Source organism: Erinaceus europaeus, chromosome 16 (assembly GCF_950295315.1).
Source record: "Erinaceus europaeus chromosome 16, mEriEur2.1, whole genome shotgun sequence".
NCBI lineage: Eukaryota > Metazoa > Chordata > Mammalia > Eulipotyphla > Erinaceidae > Erinaceus > Erinaceus europaeus.
The window spans coordinates 10351068-10373899 of record NC_080177.1 but is presented as its reverse complement, the minus strand read 5'-3'; the positions used below and the strand labels follow the sequence as shown (position 1 = coordinate 10373899).

The window sequence follows — 22832 nt, the reverse complement described above, 5'->3', positions numbered from 1 at the left end:
AGAGCCTGCCTCCTGGGGTCACTGTGAGAAACTAATGGCCAATAGATGGAAATGCTCAGCTTATCCAAAGAACTCACTAGAGCTGGGGAGACAGCATAATGTTTCTTCAAAAGACTTTCATGCCTGAGGCTCCAGGGTCCCAGGTTCAATCCCTCAGTCACCGAAAGCCACAGCTAAGCAAATAAAAACATTTTTTAAAAGAGCACTCAATAAATCTTAGTGACCCTTACTACTCTTTAATTTTATTTTGCTGCCACCAGAATCATCTCTGGGGCTCAGTGCCAACACAAGTCCACTACTCCTCCAGTTAGCCACCCCCTCCACCTTTTTTTTTTTCTTTGTTTGACTGGATGAAGAGAAATTGAGAGGGGAGGGAGATATAGGAAAAGAGAAACCTGGGAGCCCAGTGGTGGCACACCTGCTTGAGTACACATGTTACAGTGCACAGGGACCCAGGCTCAAGCCCCATCCCCTACCTGCAGAGGGCAAGCTTTGCAAGTGGTGAAGCAGGGTTGCAGGTGTCTCTCTGTCTCTCTTTCTATCTCCCCCTTCCCTCTCAATTTCTGGCTGTCTCTATCCAATAACTAAATATAATAAGAAAGAAAGACATGTGGACCCACACTTCATTGCTTGTGAAGAGTCACCCTGGTAGGTAGGGAGCTGGGGCTCTCGAACTGGGGTTCTTGCACATGGTGATGTGTTCACGCAACTGGGTGCACCACCACACAGTCTCTGAGTATTGCTTGTCTTCTCACCACATGATGATGTGTGTGGACAGTGAGTACAGTCTCATCAACTGTAGACAGACAAAGGAGGATGTGTGACTTCCAGTTCCATGTCCCCTCCAGCACAATCTGAGGGAGCCTTGTGTTTGCAAAGAAAATGGTACTGACCCATTGGTTCTCTCTCCCTCTCTTTCTCATCTTGTTCATTAAATAAAATTTTAAGGGGCCTGGTTGTAGCACAGCAGGTTAAGCACATGTGGCGTGAAGCACAAGGACTGGCATAAGGATCCCGGTTTGAGCCCCCGGTTTCCAACCTGCAAGGGGCAGGGGGGTTACCTCACAAGTGGTGAAGCATATCTACAGGTGTCTATCTTTCTCTCTCTCTCTCTGTCTTTCCCTCCTCTCTTGATTTCTCTCTGTACTATCTGGCAACAACACCAGCAGTAACAGCAACAATAACAGCAAGGGCAACAAAATGGAAAAAATGGCCTCCGGGAGCAGTGGATTCATAGTGTGGGCACCAAGCCCCAGCAGTAACCCTGGAGGCAAATAAGAGAGAGAGAATAAATAAGTAAATAAATAAATAAATATTTAAAAAGCGATAACTAGATAAAGAAATTCTATCATACGTATTCATTCCAAAATTTAAAAATGATGGAGTACTACTATTCCAAAATTTAAAAAATGATGCATCATTTTGGACAAGTGGATGGAACTAGAGGTGATTATGCTCAAAGAGATAAGAGGTGAAAGATAATGACTGGGTCCTTTCACTCATATGTATATGTATATGTATATGTATATGTATATGTATATGTATATGTATATGTATATGTATATGTATATGTATATGTATATGTATATGTATATGTATATGTATATGTATATGTATATGTATACTATCGGCAATTAATGCATACAAATTTCCAAAAAAGAAGAAAAGAAAAGAAGAGAAAAGTGGCCATGCTAGCTGTCAGAGTTTGTGAGAACTATCATAGAGACGATGAGAAAAGACACAGAACTCTGGTCGTGGGCACAGTGTGAAACTTTACCCACTCAAATTTTATAATTTTGTGAACCATTATAAAATCACTCTTACAATGTCTTTAACAAGATTTTTTAAATTTTTTTAATATTTATTTATTTATTTTCCCTTTTTGTTGCCCTTGTTTTTTTTTCCATTATAGTTATTGTTGTTGTTATTGATGTCATTGTTGTTGGATAGGGCAGAGAGAAATGGAGAGAGGAAGGGAAGACAGAGAGAGGGAGAGAAAGATAAACACCTGCAGACCTGCTTCACTGCTTGTGAAGTGACTCCCCTGCAGGTGGGGAGCCGGGGGCTCAAACCGGGATCCTTACACAGGTCCTTGTGTTTTGCACTACGTGCACTTAACCTGCTGCGCTACCGCCCGACTCCCTTTAACAAGATTTTTTTCAGAATGAGAAACAGATACGATCTGGGCAAGTTTTGGAAGTTTGGGCATGTTGGAATAGCGATATGGCCCCGGTGAAGGCAAGGATTATTGTTCAAGGGGCAGATAGGCTGGGGAAATTGTTTGACTTCTCAGGTCTTGGTATAGACAATAGATACCAGAAATCTCTGTGGGTCCTGGGTGAGGCCCCTCCATGTGGAAAATGTCCATTCCTGACTTAACTGAGGCCTACTCACCCCCATTGTGAGGCAGATTTGTTCCTTCTGCGGACTCAGTTAGAAAGAGTGGGCTTAGCTGAGAGAAGCAAGCGAAGAAAGGGCTTAATTCTTCCTTCAGACCAAGCATTTTGCTGAGTCATTTGGTGGAAGTGGCCAGTCACAGAGGAGCTGGGAAGCAGATGAATGGGAACCAATAAAGCGGGCTTTGCATAAACTGACACATGGGCTATTTAATCGCCAACGAGTGGCAAGTCTCCTTGCTCTCTGAAAAAGGACAGGAGGTGAGACTGCAAAGGATTTTCCTCTAATTCTTGGGAAGCTTGGCCTGAAAGTACACGTGCTAGGTTTTTTTTTTTTTTTTTCTCTTCTTCTTCTTCTTGTTCTAAACTAGATGGACCACATCTATTGTCACCAGAAAAGTCACTGGGCCGGGACCAATGCCAGCAAGTCTGAGGAGGTTCCTGATTGAGCTTCAGCCTGTTGGGCTGCCATCCTTGGGCTGCCATCCATCTGGTCAATAAAGAAGCCTTTTGTCCTGGGTGGGTTAGTAATAGATGACTGCTCTCTGGGGTCCCCGGGTCTTTCACTATTCCCGAATAGCGGTCTCATTCAGTAGGCAAACGGAAAGCATTCTTGAGTATTTCCGTGAATTCTAGGGGAGAAGCCATTGCTTCAAGGACCACATGTTCTCTCCAGTGGGTGTTTGCCAAGCCTATACCTTTGACTAAGAAACCAGGGAACAAATCCTGGTTCTGGCTCATTTATTTTTATTGGGGGCAACATTGGACAGACTTCTTGGCTCCTTGTCATCTTCAATTTCTTCCTCCACCAAATACAGACAATAACCCTTCCCTCCCAGGGTAGTTGTGGGTTAGTTAAGGGATATTGGTGAAGTCCTCTAGGTAGAACATTTAGCACAGGTCCACCCACATGGTCATTGACATTAATATTCCTAGATCCATTAAAATCAGGTCATTTCAGGTGAGGTGGTGGGAGTCTTCATTTACATTCTTTTATTCAACCCTTTAAACTGATGAAGACAGATAATAAACATTTAAGTCTCTGTTCCCAAGTTCACAGCAAATGGAGAGAGCCTTTTGTTGTTTTCGACGGGCTGGCTTCACAGGCGGGTAACAGATGACCAGGGACTCATGGTTGAGCTGTAGGCAGTATCTCTTTATTCATGCAGGACGCAGCACAATCTAAGACAGACGAGCTAAGCTAAACTCAAGGTAAGGTAAAACTCACAATGCTGTCTTTATATATACTTGCCAAGTAGGGTGGAAACAGGATGTGACATAGAGAGGGTGGAGAGAAAAGTGACTGGTGAAAATCAGAGTGTGACAAGGAGGGGGTGGAGCAGGCGAGAATCCTATCACTGAACCACCAATGCCCTGGAGGGAGTGCTTTATGTAAATGTAAAAGTGATTTATGTAAATAGACCAAAGCTTTGAATGGGATTAAATCTATCCCTATATAGGCATATGGTTAAGCAGAAGCCAGGGGGAGCTGGCATACTATCCAACAGCCTTTGGCTTCAAACCTTTTCAAGAACTGTGCAGAATAGAAGCTGTCCTGATTCTAAGGTAGACAGATACAAGGCGTGCTGTTTCCCTCTTCATTTGACAGTAATTGGTAGGCATAAGGCATCACAGACCCTTGGTGACAATGTCAGGGTGTTCTTAGTGCTCCCTGGCCCCAGGCTGCATGCATCTGCAAACCCCTTTATTAAGAAATTCCTAACTTTCATCACTTCCTCTCTTCTGGAATGGTTCTGATTTTCCATATTGCCAGATACATATTTATCGAGTGTCTATAATGTACTGTGTACTGTGCTGGGGACCTCCTAGTTTATACTTCTAAGGAAGTAATAAATGCCAAAAGATTTGTAAAAGGTCAAGTGAAATAAAACCTGTGGCTTCCTTCTTCTCTCTCCTCTGTCCCCTGTGTTTCACTTCATGAAAATCACTCATCACACTGTGTTTTTCATTGTGGACAGTAATCAGATCACCATAAGGGTCACAGCTCAGCTGGGAACTTCCCACTAGCCCTCCTTAGTACTTCTTAGAAATTACATCTCCTTGGGAGTCGGGCTGTAGTACAGTGGGTTAAGCGCAGGTGGCGCTAAGCACAAGGACCAGCATAAGGATCCCGGTACGAGCCCCTGGCTCCCCACCTGCAGGGGAGTCACTTTACAAGCGGTGAAGCAGGTCTGCAGGTGTCTATATTTCTCTCCCCCTCTCTGTCTTCCCCTTCCTCTCTCCATTTCTCTCTGTCCTATTCAACAATGATGACAACAATAATAACTACAGCAATAAAACAACAAGGGCAACAAAAAGGAATAAATAAATAAAATAAATATTCAAAAAAAGAAAGAAATTACATCTCCCACTCTTCAGACCCTACCTACCCTCAGACTGACTTCTCTTGAAAAGGAACTTATTGGCACAGTATTTTGTTATTGTTGTTGTTCTTTTTCTGAGATGTGTTTAGGTGCAATTAATACATACATCTATTTATAATTTAAAAAATAATTGGGAAAGTCTATAAGTCTGTTGTCTTGGAATGCCAAGCCTTGCCCACCAACCAAATCACTGTCGCTCCACCAAAGGGCATTGGATTCCCTCTCCTCTCTTGGCCCTCCCTCCACACCCTTAGTAATCTCAGATCTGCAAATGTAGGTCAAGGGGTCATTCACGTTCCATTCTATCACGTCTCCTAAAGTGCACATGTGAGTGAGATCATCCATCAAGTCCTTGTCCTTCTCTTCCTGACTTATTTCACTTAGCCTGCTCCCCGCTCCCCCCCACCCCCCAGTTTCAGAAAGGAAGAGCTGGTCATTTCTTAATGCTGAGCAACATCCCATTGTGCATGTAAGCTGTGATTCTTTTTCCACTCACCTGTCCCTAGGCTCTGGTTGTTTAAACATCTTGGTTATTACAAATCACACTGCACTGTGCAAAGGTGTACATGTATCTTTTTAGACTTGTGCATCAGGAAATAAAACCCAATATTCTGTTGCACATAAAAGAGAAACATTGGCTCAGAGTAGAAAGTTGGAAAGCAATTATGTAGACAAATGGGAGCTTACAATTAGGAACACCGACCTAGAAAGAGCTTACCCGATAGAGCTCACACATTTTTGCCTCGTGGCAGAACCTGGGTTGAAGGCCCTGGCACCACATGGAAGCAACATACATGACACCAGAGAAACTATGAATAGTGCAACAGTGCTATGGTGTCTCTTCTTCTCTTTCTCCTACTCCTTCTTCTTCTTCCTCTTCTCCTCTTCCTTATCTGCCTCTTTCTCTCTATTTCTTTTACCCTCTGTCAAAAAGAAAGAAATTAAAGGTCACCAGGAGTGGCAGAATTGTGCAGGCATAGTGCTCCATAGATAACCTTGATGCAAAAACAAGTAAACAATTATATATATGTATATATACTTTACTTTTTTTTCTAATGCTAATTTCTTCCCCAAAGCTTCTACATCTTGCCATCTATAAAATGACCCATGTTTAGAGAATTATCACAAACAGGCAAGACAACTTGAAGATCATGTCATTTTCCCACTTCCTCTTTCTCTCTCTCTTCATGACTTTTAACCCCATGACTAGGAATGAAACAGCCACTAAACTGTCATAGATGTGTGTGTTTCTTCCCCTGCTTTTAATGTCAGACTAAGTTCATGAGTCTTGTTGTCTTAATTTATCCATCCTAAACTGGGGGTTTTCTTTCTGAGATTATACTGAAAGCAAATACTATTTTTCAACTTTTAGTCCTCTTCTTTTTAAAATCATGCCTTCACTTATGTTATTCCACTTGGGTCTGTACTGAACAATTTCAAGAAACAAGCCTGGCAAGTATCATTATTCCCCTACACATGTGTAAACTAAGGCTGAGAAGCAGCATGCCAGTAACCCAGCCACCTAGCTTTTTACCTAGAAATAACAACTAGGATCTTTTTAGTCAATTGCCTGCAATATATTAGATGCTATTGCAAGGACAAAGCGGTGTGACACATGATCATGATTATCTTCCTTATTAAAAAAAAATTATCTATGGGAGAGAGAAAGAGGACCAGAGCATGTGTATGGTACATGACATGCCAGGGCTCAAACTTAGGACCTCCTGTTTGAGAGTCTAAGGCTTTATACACTGTGCCACTTCTCAGTTCCCATGAGTATCTTCTTAAAAAATTGGAGAGACAGGCACAGATCTGTGATCAGGTAAGTTGCATCCAGTGGCTACATGTCCCTCTGGATGGCAATGAAATAACTAGCAGAAGGTACCTGATGTATTAGTTACCACATCGTAAGGTGATGCACAAATTTGGAAGGACCATGTCTCTTTTTGGGCTGTGATTCATTTAAGATTTATTAATCACTTATGAAGAATTGAGAGAGGAAGAAAGGTGTGTTTGTGTGTGTGTGTGTGTGTGCACGTATGTGTGCATGTATGGTGGTGGACCAGAACATCAATCTGGCATACAAGATGCCAAGGACAGAACTCAGGGCTTCACACTTGCAAGCCAGGCTCTCTATCCTCTGGGACACCTCAAATGGATGCTTGAAGCCTGAAGGTTATCCAGGTGTGAGTGAATGCCGGGATAGCCTGAGGGTGCTTCTTCCTGAGCAAGTGCTCTCTGGGTTGGAGAGAACTCAACTGGAGCCAACCTAGGCTGCTGCGTAGGAGAGGGATCAGGAACTCGTGCCGAGCTAACGTCACAGGAGATAGACTGTGGAACTCTCAGAGCAGGAAGGCAATCCCAAGTGTGTTAGAACAGAAGAGCAGCTGTATATATACTCGCCAAGTAGGGTGGAAACAGGATGTGATGTAGAGAGGGTGGAGCGAAAAGAGACTGGTGGAAATCAGGGTGACTACGAGAGGGGGCGGAGCAAAAAGACATCATGAACCAGTGGGAATTAAACCTATGCCCTGCAGGCAGGGCGGTTCCTAGGTAACTGGTTATGTAAATATACTGCAGGGATAAGCAGGGGGAAGCTGGCGTACTGCCCAACAAGTGAACCCCTGGGAATCTGAGAAACATCATGTATCCAAACAAGAGGAGCAGATACCCAGAGAGAATACCCTGGTGCTCTCTTTACTTACTGGAATACTTTCCTATGTTCCCAAGAATAGGTCTGAAGATAATGGAAAGAAGTTGGAAAGAAAACTCCAGTTTCACATAAGGAGAGATTGCCAAACCACTGGAATAACATATAGCATAGCAAAGCATAACAGCATAGCATAGCATAGCATAGCATAACATAACATCATGAGTGAAGCTGCCTGGACATCATGGTTTCCCTATCTCAACATACACAGGTGAACATCCATTTAACAGGATATAGGAAGGACACTTTTACTGAATTGGTTTGTATGCTATTGTGCTTGGAACCAGCACAAGGCTATGATTGAGAAGGTAGCATGGTGCAGGATTTAAGAGCAGGCTCTGGAGCCAGAGGATCCAGATTCCATATTATGAATAAGTCAGGCCACACAGAGAGGCCATTTGCAAATTTGTTGGCCTATGATACCAAGCTAAAGCGTCAGCTGTTCACCAGCATACCAATGTGCTGGCCTTCTGAAACTTCCAGTTCCACTGCTGAACCAACCATTACACTTGACATCAAGTGGAGCAGAGATGAGAAGCCCTTCCAACCCTGGACATAAATTCACAAGAACAGAAACATCTTCATTCTAAGTTTGAGTGGGTAGTTATACAGCACAGGTAGCTGAAGCGCCATGTTTATGTGCATTTCTGAATCATCACAGATCTTCAAGGGCACTGCAGCTAAGTCAAGTAGAAGGTCCTACTGTCTGCAGAAAGGGGACTGTGTGAGTTGGGCTGATGAGAGAAAGCTTGGTGAATGTGTGTGTGTGAGAGAGATAAATGTAGAGCCTGGTAAAGGCAGCATGATGACTGGATGAATGGCTTTGTAGTACTCTCACTCCATTATATTGTCCTGTGATTTCTCTAAGTTTTCTGGAGAATCTAGCTGGACTATGCAAGGAAGGATATTTTGGAGGTCATACATGGGTTCTCATGAATAAGAGATGGACTTAGTAAACAACACCCAAAGGGATAGAATAGAATAGAACAGAAAATAATAGAATAGAATAAAATAGAATAGACTAGAACAGAACATAATAGAATAGAATAGAACAGAAAATAATAGAGTACAGTAGAATAGAATAGAATAGAATAGAATAGAATAGAATAGAATAGAATAGAATAGAATAGAATGGAATAGAATAGAATAGAATAGAATAGAAAAAGCCTGTAGGGATCTGGGTGGTGGCACACCTATTTGAGCACATACATTACCATGCACAAGGACCTAAGTTCAAACCTCTAGTCCCCAACAACTATGGGGGGAGGCAAACTTTGCAAGTGATGAAGCAGTGCTGCAGGGAGCTTTTTCTTCCTTTTTTTTTTTTTTTTTTTTTTGCTTTCAGGGTTATCACTGGGGTCTGCGAGTTTCTATCTTTTTCTTTCCACCTCTCTATCTTCTCCTCTTCACTCAATTTCACTATGTCCTATTCTATCCTATTTTAAAAAATGGGGGGAAAAGGGCCTCTGGGAGGAGTGGATTTATAATGCAGGTATTGAGCTCTAGTGATAACCCTGGAGGCAAAGAAAAAAAGAAAAAAGAAAGAAAGATAGGAAGAAAGAGAGAAAGAAAGAAAGAAAGAAAGAAGAGAAACAAGAAAGAAAGAAAGAAAGTAAACGGAAGCAGAGGTCTGCATATCATTGGATGTTGGCAAGAAAAGGACTCTTGGCTATTTCCTCCTAGATAAGAAAGCCTGAAGCAGGTACATAGAACATTCCCAAGTACTAATCATACATGCAGACAGTACAACTGAGTTTCAGAGAAGAAAGGTTAGATTTCGGAGCAGGCAGGCTAGCGGACTGGGTAGGGCCCCTGCCTTGCCAGGTTTAAGCTCTGGCACCACATAGGAGTTGCTATGTTCATGGAAGAAGATCCTCTATGATGCTATCTCTTCCTCTCTGTGGGTCTTTCCATGGTTCTTCATGTGAATGAAAATGCAGCCCAGAGTTGTGAACTCACACTTGTGCAAGACCCAGATTCTGACAAAATAAAAGAAAGGTTAGTTTTGACATGAATATGCATGGGCCCCCAAATCTCTTTCCAAATCAGGAGACCAGACAACTGTCTGTCCTGAAGCAGGGAATCTGTGTGTCAGTTCTTAAAGAGTAGAGCAGGGAATCCTGTCAGGACTTTCATTTGTGCCACCACCAAAGACAATGCTCTTATTATTGAAGGAGGGAAAAAATATATATCAAAGACTGCTTTGCCATGTGTGTGGCCCAGGTTCAATATCAACCCTTGCCACATTGGTGGCAAGGAAACTTTAGTGCTGTGGCCTCTCTCTCTCTCTTTCTCTTTCTCTGCCTCTTTTTCTATCTCTATCATCTCTGTCTCTCTCCATGGCCTTGAAAACCCCCCCAGCCATGACAAATACAAATCATACTGATCACCTAGGAGAAGGAAACCAGAGTGAGTGACCAGCTCCCCCTGCCACACCACCACAATCAGGCCATGATATGCAGAACATCCAACAACCATGTCCCAAGTGCTGGCGACAGTCACCTGCCTTATGTGTGCCTCCCCAGACTGTCATAAATCCCCTGAAAATTGTCAGTAAAGAGGGATGGACATCTGGACTCAAGTCTCCATTCAGACAAGGCTCACGTGATTTCCTCACGTGGTTCATAGTCCCTCCTGTCCCTTTTTTGCAGCTCACATACACAGCATCAATTATCCTTCCTGGAGGAGAACAAAGCAGAATTTTCAGCATCTAGAGGAAGAGGAGGAGGAGGTTTTCATCACAGTGAACTCTGACAGGGTCCAGGGTCCACCTAAGTCCTCTTCAGATTAGCACGAGTGTGTGTGCACCAACCCAGAACAGAGAGAGTCACTTCCTTGCAAAGCAGTCACCCTTCAGGAAGTTCCTTTCTTTTCCTGCGATGCTACCAAGAGGCCAGTTAACCTGAAAGCTGTGCCCAGGCCATATAGCTGCCTTTAAATTCACATAAAAAAAGACACCAGTAGTTATGATGATAGAGATTCTAGGAAGATAATGTCAAGTCAAGGTGAAATTGTTAGACTGTGAAATGTATCTAGTGGACTGGGTTTATGCCTTATTTGAAGAGCAGAAATCAGACATGTTCTTGTTACAACTTTATTTAGCATTCATCGTGATATCTGAGGCCAGATCCTTGATAAAAATCCAAGACTTGCTGTGTGTGTGTATGTGTGTGTGTTTGTGTGTGTGTGTGTGTGTGTGTGTGTGTGTGTGTGTGTGTGTGTGTGTAGACCAAACATTCCCACCATCTAGAGATATCGGACCCTCCTATCTCTCCCTACTGCCTAGAAGTAAGAGCTATGTAAGTCAGTATATCTTAGAATTCAGAGCCAAGAGGATGTTAAAAAGATCTTCTGGATAATTTCTCTGTCTTCAGGGAGGAATTAACCCAAATTGTTCTCAAGCCACTCAGGACTCCCTGTTTGAAAGTGATGCTTCTTGGAAGGACTTCACATATTCACCCACAGGGAGCTATTTGGAATGAATCCATCCCTAAAAGGATAACATTTGTGTTCAGCCCCTCATATTTCACATCCTGGCTTCCCTTCTCCTCTGTGAGGAGACACAACAGGCCAGCTATCATCTTCCTGCTGCAAAGCCTTCATAGTCTTAATCCCCTTTCCCTGGTTAGATCCATTTCAGAAACCTTCCCTTTTAGACCTTTAAATCATATCCCTTCATAATCAGCCCCCCACCCCCACCCGATCTGTTGCTCTTCTTTAGTCATGAAATCCCAGCTGGACTCTCTTATAGAAAAATGTTGGCTAACAGGATATCTACAGAAAAATGGCCTGATAATTTTATAGAGCTACACCCCCTGCACCATACCAGCTTTTAAAACTACAAAAAACTCATTATCCGAGGTCTTCACGTTTCCTACCAAATGTGTGTGATTCTTATTTCTCTTTTATTATTTTTATTTTTATCTTTATTTATTGGTTAGAAACAGTGAGAAGCTGAGAAAGAAGGGGGAGATAGAGAGGAATTGAGACAAAGATACTTGCAGCCTTGCTTCACCACTCACAAATGTTTCCCCCTGCAAGTGGGGACTCGAAGTTTGAACCTGAGTCCTTGCACACTGTAGCCACCTGACCACCTCCTGGCCACCACCTAGCCCCCTCTTCCATCTTCCTCAATGGCCTTCCCTCAGGAAGGAGGGAATATTTTAATAAGTATTTTTTTAATTTACTGGATACAGACTGAAATTGATAAGGAAGGGGAGGATAGAGAGGGAGAGAGAAAGAGAGACACCTGCAGTGTTGCTTCAAGGCTTGTGAAGCCTTACCACCTGCATGAGGGGACCAAGGACTTGAACCTGGGCCCTTGAACATTATAATACGTGTACTCTACCAGGTGTGCCCCCACCCAGCCCCTGATTGAATGGTTTTAATTGGTTTTACAATGACAATATAAGACCCAGTTTTTAAAGCTAGGGACTAGGCAGTGCTGTGGCCTCATTGTGTCCTCTCAGAACTTGTTTCTGAAAAGCCTAGTGTCTGAGGTGTTGGGACTAGGTGGAGCTTTTGGGGAAGGGGTTGAGTCATGAAGGGTTGATGTCATAATATCAGTGTCTTTATAAAAGGTGTCTCAGAGGGCTAGATTGAATCTTCCTATGAAGAAGAAGAGAGAGAAATGGAAGAGTCTTCAACCATGAAGATTTAAAAACAAAAAGTGAGGGGTCTGGCACTGGTGCAACTGGTTGAGCACACATATTATCACGCACAACGATCTGGGTTCAAGCCCCCGGTCCCCATCTGCAGGAAGATTCAGTGGTGAAGCAGGGCTGCAGTGTCTCTCATTCTCTTTTCTTCTCTATCTCCCCTTCTCTCAATTTCTCTCTGTCCTAGCAAATAAAATAAATAAACCTTTAAAAAGACATAGAAGGATATAAATATAGTGAAACCTGGATCATTTACTTGTACATGTAGGCAACATTTTAACCTTACAAAGCTCATCAGTAAGCCAACGCAGCCTCAGGCAGTCACTGATTATCCGTGCATAGCCAGATCAAGGCAACTTGATTTATATGAAGCCTAGGGATTTTCCTTAATATGTCCTGTCTCCAGAGCCCTACCCTACTAGGGAAAGATAGAAGCAGTCTAGGGGTATGGATTGACCTGCCAGTGCCTGTGTCCAGTACAGAAGAAATTATAGAAGACATAACTTCCACCTTCTGTACCACCAAAATAAGTTTTATCTGTACTTCCATTGTGGGGGGAGAAATATTAGGGAAAGATGACCAGAGGGCTCTGAACTCCAACTCCATCAGGACCTGGAGAGAGAAGAGGAAAAGGGAGGGACATTTGGATGTAGTGATAGGTGTATGTGTGACTTGGAAAGGAAGAGAAGATGGGACCATAGGAAGAAATGGGAAAATATATACAAATATAGACAGTTGTAGAAATAATAGTTAACCCATATCTACAACCTTAGGAGAACTGCTGTAGCTTCCAATGGAGGGACTGGGGATCCAGGACTCTGGTGGTGGGAACAATATGGAGTTGTACTCCTGTTATCTTGTAATTTTGTATATCAACATTAGCTCTCTAATAATAATAATAATAATAATAATAATAATAATAATAAACTTTCTGTCACTCTGATTCCCCCCACACACACTTTATTGGGGGTAGGGGCACAATGGTTTATAGTGCAGTTGTTGACACACAGGTCCAACCCCTCATCCTCCCATGACAGGTGTCTACAAGGCGCTCCATCTCCCAGCCTAGGTCCCCTCCCACCACCACCATCATGCACCTGTGTCTGTGACCACCTCTGCTTACTTTTGAATCCCATCTCATTCCAGGTCCTTGGCTGTGGTTCTATCGCCCAGGCCACCCTCAGTCGAGGAACTTTTGGAGGGATTCTCACTATCAATGTCGGATTTGCCATGGCGGTCGTGATGGCCATTTATGTGACAGGAGGGGTGTCAGGTAAGTAGTGGAATCACATATCTCAGGTGTCGTGGTGTGCTGGTGCGGTGCTGGTCGCTGAAAGAACTTGTGTCAGATTCCGCCCTTGTAGTGGGCAAATCTAAGTTCTTTTTTGTGCACTTTGTGCGCTCAACAAGTGAGAGTGATAACAGCTTGTCCCTGCATCTGACTCTCCTCACAGCCTCCCTCTGCTGGTTCTGTCTTTGCCATCTTTTGTCAGCTCTTCCTCACCTCCTAGGCACTCCGTGGAGGACGCCCGGTGAACGCCAACACAGAGGCAGCTCCCAGGACTTACTCAGCAATTAGAGTCCACAGACAGAATGGTGTGGTGTTTCATGCAAGAGCAGTTCTGATCTAGAAGGCTGTGTTCTCATCCTACCCAGAGAACTGAGCTGATTAGAAGCTGTTCTCAAGTTTCTGAGATGAAACGAGTGATGGTCTTGAACACAGGCGGGGGTGGGGGGCGTGCTGGCACCATGGGAACCATCCAGTTCTCAGGCACTCAGGAGCATTTAGCATCTGGCCTGGGCCCTCTGGACTGAGAGTGGGAGGGAACTGAGTTAGCTGTGGGTGCTGGGCCCAGTGCTGGGTGCTGTCCATGTGTTATAGTCCTTTCTCCTTGGAGGCTGAGATTGCTGTCTGCATTCTGCAGGGGAGCCCAGAGTTCTCGGGAAACTGAGTTAACAGCCAAAGTCACACTGCTGGGAGAAAGGCGAGGGCTTGGCCCAGGTCACATGTCAGCGGGGCTCACGTCCTCACTGCCACAAGGCCTTCTCAACAGTGTGATGAGAGGGGCCTGGCAGGCGGGGCCTTGGAGCAGAAAGTTGTTCTCAGGGGATCAGGACTGTCGTCAGCCTGTTGGCCTGGGGACAGTCGCTGGCACTGGACTTCCAGGGGCCACTTGGGACAGGCATCCTTCCCTGTCACAGCAGGGCCCAGATCCTGGGCCAGCCCAGACTACAGATCTTGTCTACAGAATGTTTCATTTGTTCTTTTTTCTTTTTTTTTCTGCATGAGCAGTGTCTCATTTGTATTTTATTTACTTCATATGATATGCAGAGAGAGGGAGAGAGAGAGATGCCAGAGCACCACACTGCTCCGTGCAGTGCAGGGAATAGAACCAGAAGCCTCGGCCATGCAAGTCCTCCACTCCCCCAGAGGAGCTGTTTCTCTTACTACAGAGCGTGTTCCTGTTCAGCTGTGCTGCCCACCCAGAGCACAGAGGCACCCCAGGGGCCCCTGCTCGGTGTCTGAGACCTGAAGGCACGCAGACCCGGACTCCAGACATGGAACACACTCTCGGTGTGAGCTGAGCGGGCCGGTGACTCCCGACAGTCAGTGCGACTCCTGCCAGCCAGGAGAGAGGCTGTGGGTGCGGGCTGTGTGGCTGTCCAGACAGAGACGTGGTTTGTAAAGTCATTTCCCTTGGTGCCACCCAGAAACAAGATGTCCAGTGCTCCCTTCAGTTCAGCCAGTCCCAGATTCTAACTGTTAGGCCATGGCAGCGCTGCCACCTCCGCCCATCTCTCTATGTGGCCATTGAAGCACATGCCCAGTGTGACTGTCACCATGCATGGAGGAAGGTCAGGGACCAGCAGGCAGGTAGAGAGGGTGTCAGAGACAGTGGTGGTGGTGGGGGTCTTCCCATCCAACCTCCATGCTGGACCTGGAAGCCCCTGTGGCTCCCCTGACTGGGAGAAGGTACAATGGTTATGAAAGGCTGGGGTGAGGACTGGCATGAGGGTTCTGTCATCACTAGAGGCCATTTCTGAATGAGCTGCCTGACTTTTCTATGACGTGTGGGAAGATTCGCTGGACACAGCTGACGTCGCCTGCCTCTGCACCTGGTTGAGCACCGGCTGGCTGGCTGGGAGCTCAGGGCGACTCAGACAGTGCTGGTGACTCTGGGAGACTTCAGAGAAAAAGTGCATGCCGACCAGCAGCTCCCACTCCCACCAGCTGCACCCACTCCCACCAGCAGCTCCCACTCCCACCAGCATCTCCCACACCCACCAGCATCTCCTACTCCCACCAGCATCTCCCACTCCCACCAGCATCTCCCACTCCCACCAGCATCTCCCACTCCCACCAGCATCTTCCACTCCCACCAGCATCTCCCACTCCCACCAGCAGCTCCCACTCCCACCAGCATCTCCCACTCCTAGCAGCAGCTCCCACTCCCACCAGCGGCTCCCACTCCCACCAGCATCTCCCACTCCCACCAGCATCTCCCACTCCCACCAGCATCTCCCACTCCCACCAGCAGCTCCCACTCCCACCAGCAGCTCCCACTCCCACCAGCAGCTCCCACTCCCACCAGCTGCACCCACTCCCACCAACTGCACCCACTCCCACCAGCAGCTCCCACTCCCACCAGCAGCTCCCACTCCCACCAGCAACTCCCACTCCCACCAGCAGCTCCCACTCCCACCAGCAGCTCCCACTCCCACCAGCAGCTCCCACTCCCACCAGCATCTCCCACCAGCAGCTCCCACTCCCACCAGCAGCTCCCACTCCCACCAGCAGCTCCCACTCCCACCAGCTGAACCCACTCCCACCAGCTGCACCCACTCCCACCAGCAGATCCCACTCCCAGCAGCAGCTCCCACTCCCAGCAGCAGCTCCCACTCCCACCAGCTGCACCCACTCCCACCAGCATCTCCCACTCCCACCAGCATCTCCCACTCCCACCAACAGCTCCCACTCCCACCAGCAGCTCCCACTCCCACCAGCAGCTCCCACTCCCACCAGCAGCTCCCACTCCCATCATCGCCACTGAGGAATCAAAGGGAAAGCAGATGGGAGGTGACTTCTATGCTGGCTGCAGCTAAAACTGGGGGGTTTGTCAAGTGTGAATCCCACTTTGAATGATCTGCTAAAAATAAAAATAAACTCATCTACAAGAAGTTTTATTTTGGAAGACGAGTTTGATAAACAGCCATCCCAGGAGAGCCCAGGTGCTGAAGGAGCTCAGCAGAAGAGCATAGGACTTACAGGTCTGAAGTCTAGAGTTCCCTGGTTCAACCCCCTGCACAGATGTGCCAGAGCTAATTATTCTCTCTCTCTCTTTATCTCTCATATAGAGGTGGGCAAATCCTAAAGAAAAAAATAAGTCCTTTATGTAGGATTACAGGAGAGAGCTTACTTTTTGGTTAGGGGCGCTTTCTTATAGCCCCTTGCCCTTCCATGAGGGGTCCCGCCTGCTGACAGGGGTGGTGACTGGGTGAAGACCACTGTCCAACCAGCCTCTCTTCCAGAAGAGGAACAGGGCTGACTTCTGGAATGTTCTATTGCCATTGTGCCTAACCGTTGTCAGCTTTCCTGTAAGCTGTTCATCTGCTGTTCTCTGGAATTATGTCTCTCTGGGATATAAAAGCAGTTCCCAGTTTTGTCCGGATTTGGGACATCATCCACACTCTGCTATGTTGTTTGCCGTGGGTTCTCTGGGTGGGCATGGGTATTGTTGGCTGGCATGGGTAGTGTTGGCAGGCAGACATACACAGTCTGTGCAACTTCCCAGAGCCTCCAAAAAAAAGTCTGAAAGTCAGGAGGTAGCGCAGCAGATTAAGTGCACATGGCGGCAAAGCGCAAGGACCTGCATAAGGATCCTGGTTCAAGCCCCCGGCTCCCCACCTGCAGGGGAGTCGCTTCACAGGCGGTGAAGCAGGTCTGCAGGTGTCTTTCTCTCCCCTGCTCTGTCTTCCCCTCCTCTCTCCATTTCTCTTTGTCCTATCCAACAACGATGACATCAATAACAACAACAATAGTAACTACAACAATAAAACAACAAGGGCAACAAAAAGGAATAAATAAATAAATATTAGAAAAAATAATAATAAATAAAATTTTTAATAAAAAATAAAAGTCTGAACCGCCCTGAGTTCCCAACCAGCAGGTACACAAGCAGGTACAGAAACAGCCGTAACTGTGTCCAAGGAATCTCTCCACACACCCAGATAATCCAGTCATCTTAACTTTCTGCACAGGCAGAGGCCTTCAGAAACCAACTCGCCTGTGGATCCTGCAGAGGGTTTAGTGGTGAAGTAGTTACATCCTCCTCCTCACTGGTTTCCTTGCAGATTTGTCCACAGCCTGGGGGTTCATGCTTCAGTCAGGTGGGGCAGAAATGGCTCTAATCCTCCCTTGACATGAGGCAGCTGGACACAAAAGTCTTCAGAGAGTTTATATGCTCAAAGATGAGTTTTGAAACGCGTTTCTTTTTTTTTGTTGTTTTTTTTTCCCGCTGAGGCAGACAAGACTTCCATCAGTATGGTAAAGAAGGACTGGAAGTGGAATATTTAGAGTTTCCAGAATTCTGAATTTGAATCCCAATCTTGTTTATTTGGAACCATATGGTCTTAAGACAGTCACTTTCTTGGATGAGTAAGTTGTGGTCTATATGTACACAATGGAATACGACTCAGCTATTAAAAATGGTGAATTCTACATTCTTTCCCTCATCTTGGATAGAGCTTGAAGATACCATGTTAAATAAGATAAGTCAGAAACAAAAGGATGAATATGGGAGGATCTCACTCATAGAAGTTGATAAACAAGATCAGAAGGGAAAACTCTAAACAGCACTTGGACTGGAGTTGATGTATTGCACCAAAGTAAAAGACTCTGGGGTGGTGGTGGCGGCGGGGGAGGTTCTGGTCCTGGAACGTGATGGCAGAGGAGGACCTAGTGGGGGTTGTATTGTATGTGGAAATGTTATGCATGTATAAACTATTGTACTTTATTGTTGACAAACCATTGATTCCCCAATAAATAAATAAGAAAATAAAAATAAAAGAGATAAAAAAATTAAAATGGTAAATTCACCTTCTTCATCTCATCTTAGATGGAGTGAGAAGGAATCATGTTAAGTGAGGTAAGCCAGAAAGAGAAGGATGAATATGGGATGATCTCATTCACTGACAGAAGTTGAAAAGTAAAAAATAGAAGGGAAAATATAAAGAAGGACTTAGACTGGAGTTGGTGTATTGCACCAAAATAAGACTCTGGGGTTTGGGTGGGGGGAGTGTTCAGGTCCTGGAACCTGATGGCAGAGAAGGACGTGGGGAGAGGGGTGTTAATGTGTTCTGTGGAAAACTGAGAAATGTTACACGTGTACCAACTACTGTGTTACTGTTGACTGTAAACCATTAATCCCCGCCCAGTAAAGGGATATATATATATATATATATATATATATATATATATATATATATATGATGAAGAGAGAAAGAAAGAAAGAGAGAGATAAAGAAAAGCAGAGGGTAGATAGCATAATGGTTATGCAAACAGACTCTCATGCCTGAGGCTCCAAAGTCCCAGGTTCAATCCCCCCCACACCACCATAAGCCAGAGCTGAACAGTGCTCTGGTTAAAAATTTTTTTAAAAAAGAAAGAAAAAATAGAGGAAGTAAGGGAGGGAGGGAGGAAAGGAAGGAGGGAAAGAGAAAGTCACTCTCTCTCAGCGCCTCTGTGTCTCACCTACTACCTGGAGCATAAGCCAGGTCGCTGGGATCAAGTGAAAATTCCTGTGTCAACTTCTGCTGATGGCTCAATAGATAGTGCTGTTGTTGGACAAGCCAGCAGGGGGCGCGCACTGACTGCGTTGTGGAGCCAGAGCCCACCTCAGGATCCCGGGGCAGAGCTTCCGTGACAAGCACAACTCTCCACACAGGGGGCCTGTTCCCCCTTAAGGAGACATGACTTCTCAGGCCTAAGACTGTTCCCAGGTCCTCTGGACATGGGTGGGGAAATTGCTAGGTATAGATGTAATCCTGATAAATGATGTGCAGAAATGAATTGACTTTCGTTATTTTTATTGCCATCAAAGTTATTGCTCGGGCTTGATGCCAGCGCTATGAACGCACCACTCCCATTTTTCTTTCTTTCTTTCTTTTTTTTCCCTTTTCTGTCGTTATCAGATAGGACAGAGAGAAACTGGCCGGGGCGGGAGTGGGGGGAGAGAGACACCTGTAGGGCAGCTGTACCTCTCGTGAAGCTTCTCCCTTGTAGGTTCGGAGCAGGGATTTGAACCCAGGTCCTTGCACATGGTAATGTGTGCAGTCACCTAATTTTCAATACGTTGACTAGGTATTTAAGGGAGTGGGGGAGATATCATACCAGTTATGCAAAGAAATTCTCATCTCAGGGGCTGGTTTAAGCGAAGTGCAAGGACCGGTGTAAGGATCCTGGTTCGAGCCCCCGGCTCCCCACCTGCAGGGGAGTCACTTCACAGGCAGTGAAGCAGGTCTGCAGGTGTCTGTCTTTTCTCTCCCCCTCTCTGTCTTCCCCTCCTCTCTCCATTTCTCTGTCCTGTCCAACAACAATAAGAATAACAAGGGCACAAAATGGGGAGAATGGCCCCTAGGAGCATTGGAATCATAGTTCAGGCACCGAGCCCCAGTAATAATCCTAGAGAAATTCTCATGTCTGAGGCTCCAAAGTCCTAGGTTTGATTTCCTTCACCAGTATAAGCACTGTACACTGGTCTGATAAAAAAAAGGAGGGGGGATAAAAAGTGTTATACAGTAGTTTGCCCAGTAGAACACGCATATTACCATTTACAAGGACCTAGGTTCAAACCCATAGTCCCCACCTGCAGGGTAGGTAAGGTGGGAGAAAGTTCATGAGTGGTGAAGCAGTGCAACAGTACTGTATGTTTCTCTCTCCTTGTCTCCCTTTCTATCTCCCCCTCCTCTCTCAATTTTTCTCTGTTTCTGTCCAAAATAGAAAAAAAGAGAGAGAAGAAAAGAAGAAAAATATGGCCGCCAAGAGTGGTGAATTCATTGTGCAGACACCAAGGCCCAATGATAACCCTGGTGGGAATTTAAAAAGCAAATAAATAAATATGGATAGATAGGTAGATATTGAAGCTAACCGTTTATGACCATTTCTTTTGTGGGGGGTATTATTTTATAGATAGCTAAGCCTTAATTGATAAACACATAGACAATAGATGATAGAGAGGAAGATAGAAGACAGATAGATGATAGATAGATAGACAGACAGACAGATAGACTGATGAATGAGGGATGATGGATAGTTGAATGGATGGACAGATGGACGGACAGATGGATGGATGATAGACTTAAGCACAGCTTCTTTCCAGATCGGAGGCTCCTCCAGAAAGCCCACCTTCCTACTGGTGCCATGAGGGTAACCACCCCTCTCTTCCCATGCAGCCTTCTACCTGCAGGACTGCTGGAAGCTACTGGACAATGCCACCCCACCCCCAACCCCCAGCCTGCCCTCTGACAGCCCTGCCTCCTCTTCCACACAGGTGGCCACATCAACCCAGCTGTGTCTTTGGCCATGTGCCTCTTTGGGCGGATGAAATGGTTCAAGCTGCCTTTTTATGTGGGAGCCCAGTTCCTGGGTGCCTTCGCAGGGGCTGCAGCCGTCTTTGGCATCTACTATGGTGAGTGGGACCCCAGCCACAATTTCTTGGAAGAGGTGAGGGAAGGGTGGGCAAGGAGCTCGTTCCAATCACCAAGAAGCTCTGAGCATTCTAGGTTCTAGATAGTGGCCATCACTGTCCTCAGCGCAAGCAGAGTTTCTAAGTCTTTGATGAAAACAGCCACAGCTAAAATGTGGGACAGAATTTAAAGGAAGACTGGCTTTAGGTCCAGCCAGTGCTCCAGGAATTTCTATCTCTGGTGCCATTCTGGCCTCATGGGACAGCTTTCAGCTCACCAAACTAGGAAGAGCAGAGAGGCAAACAGCATGGGTCTGCCAAGCTGAGCGGGGGCTTGTGGGGGGGGGGGAGGGTTGGCTGCAGTTATTGACGAGACTTGGTATGGGCCTGCCTCACATCTGCCCAAGGGACTCTAACGTGCCAGAGCTTTGTCTTCCACAGATGGGTTTATGTCCTTTGCTGGTGGAAAGTTGCTCATAGAGGGAGAAAACGCAACAGCACACATCTTTGCGACATACCCAGCTCCCTATCTGTCTCTGCCAAATGCATTTGCAGACCAGGTAAGAGTCCGCTGAACAGAGACTCCATGTGGGTACCATGACCTCACAAGGGGAAGTGCACTGGAGCAGCTCAGGCCTGTCCGAAAGAAGAGGTTGTGTCTTCCAAGTCTCTAGGGTGGAGAAGGAAGATGGGGATTGTCAAGAAAATGCCAGCACCCTGTGGGGTTGGGTGGCAGTCTGGGATACATCACCTTAAGACACATTTCATCTCTAAGATTAGGCCAGGTGGTAGGGAACTGGGAAAAACTCAAATCCTCTGAATGAAGAGGCTGAGAGGACAGGTATTTCATTACAATACAGAAAAAGGAAGAGAGCAGGGATGGATGGAGGAAGGCAAAGTGGCCTTGGTGGGCCTCTGTCTCTGTGAAGAGAAACTTCCTGGTGATTCTGCTTGCTTAGGACTAGGAGTTTGGTCTCCTGGACAGGTCAGGAAGGACAGGGAAGGAGAGGGCTGGTGAACCTTAAAGGCACCCACTGACCAGAGCAATTGGCTGTGCATTTTCTGAGTCACTGATGGCCCTGAGGGTGCCTCAGGATGGTGCTTTCAGCGGGATAGGTGGGGGGCTTATGAACGTTACAGGATTTCTAAAAGGTCCTATTTACCATTCAGTTCAGGACCAATATGTCACATCCTAGAAAAGATGGGATTGGAGTTACCTGCTGAAGGGTGTTTAGAGTTCTATGTGCTATCAAGCCTTTTCTTTTTTTCTTTCTTCATTATCTTTATTTATTTATTGGATAGAGACGGAGAGAAGTCAAGAGGGGAGGAGGTGATAGAGGGGGAGAGAGAGAGAGACCTGCAGCTCTGTTTCACCCCTTGTGAAGCTTTCTCCCTGCAGGTGGGGACCAGGCCCTTGAACCTGGGTCCTTGTGCCCTGTAACATGTGCGCTCAACCAGGTGCAGCGCTACCTGGCACCATTCAAGCTTTTTTGATTGGAGGTGAGAGAGATAAACTGACAAACACTCTTTCTCAAACCTTGTCTTGCTTTGAAAAGTTTGATGTCCAGGGGATGGGTGGGGGGTGGTGCTCACTGGTGACCATGCAGGAGGGCCTGGGTTGGAGCCCCTGCTCCCTACCTGCAGAGGGGACAGTCCACAAGCAGTCAAACAGGTCAGCAGGTGTGTCCCTTTCTCTCTCCCTCTGTGTCCCACCCTCCCCTCTCAATTTCTCTCTGTCCTATCATGTAAAATTAATAATAAAAAAATAAGCAAAAGAGAAAAAAAAAGACTTCTGGGAGTGGTGGATTCGTCATACAGGCACCGAGCCCCGGCGATGACCCTGGTGGCAATTAAAACAGAAAAAAAGTAGGGGAGGGGGTAGGTAGCATAATGGTTATGCAAAGACTCCCATGCCTGAGAATCCAAAGTCTCAGATTCAATCCTCTGCACCACCATAAACCTGAGCTGAGTAGTGCTAAAAAAAAAAGAAGAAATAAAAA

General features: G+C 45.9%; 1 protein-coding gene across 1 annotated transcript in view; it reads left to right on the top strand.

Moving 5' to 3' along the window:
- AQP9 (aquaporin 9) overlaps nt 1–22832 on the top strand; it is a 48574-nt gene that overhangs the window by 13195 nt on the left and 12547 nt on the right. Inside the window, exons 2-4 of the mRNA XM_007533724.3 lie at nt 13295–13421; nt 20698–20835; nt 21274–21392. Coding sequence (XP_007533786.2) covers nt 13295–13421; nt 20698–20835; nt 21274–21392 — 384 coding nt within the window. The remainder of the gene's footprint in view (nt 1–13294; nt 13422–20697; nt 20836–21273; nt 21393–22832) is intronic.